Source organism: Octodon degus, unplaced genomic scaffold (assembly GCF_000260255.1).
Source record: "Octodon degus isolate 3935 unplaced genomic scaffold, OctDeg1.0 scaffold00270, whole genome shotgun sequence".
Lineage (NCBI taxonomy): Eukaryota > Metazoa > Chordata > Mammalia > Rodentia > Octodontidae > Octodon > Octodon degus.
The window spans coordinates 316318-316595 of NW_004524846.1; the positions used below are offsets into that span (position 1 = coordinate 316318).

Consider the following 278-nt stretch of genomic DNA (forward strand, 5'->3'; position numbering starts at 1 on the left):
TGAGGAGGCCCCTGCTGAAGTCCAGCCTCCACTAGCTGAGGAGGCCCCTGCTGAAGTCCAGCCTCCACCAGCTGAGGAGGCCCCTGCTGAAGTCCTGTCTTCACCAGCTGAGGAGGCCCCTGCTAGAGTCCAGCCTTCACCAGCTGAAGAGGATCCTGCTGGAGTCCTGTCTCCACCAGCTGAAGAGGCCCCTGCTGGAGTTCAGCCTCCACCAGCTGAGGAGGCCCCTGCTGAAGTCTTGCCTCCACCAGCTGAGGAGGCCCGTACTGAAGTCCAGC

At 62.9% G+C, this 278-nt stretch overlaps 1 protein-coding gene across 1 annotated transcript in view; it reads left to right on the plus strand.

Moving 5' to 3' along the window:
* Fscb (fibrous sheath CABYR binding protein) overlaps window positions 1–278 on the plus strand; it is a 3898-nt gene that overhangs the window by 2444 nt on the left and 1176 nt on the right. The window contains exon 2 of the mRNA XM_023706788.1: window positions 8–263. Coding sequence (XP_023562556.1) covers window positions 8–263 — 256 coding nt within the window. The remainder of the gene's footprint in view (window positions 1–7; window positions 264–278) is intronic.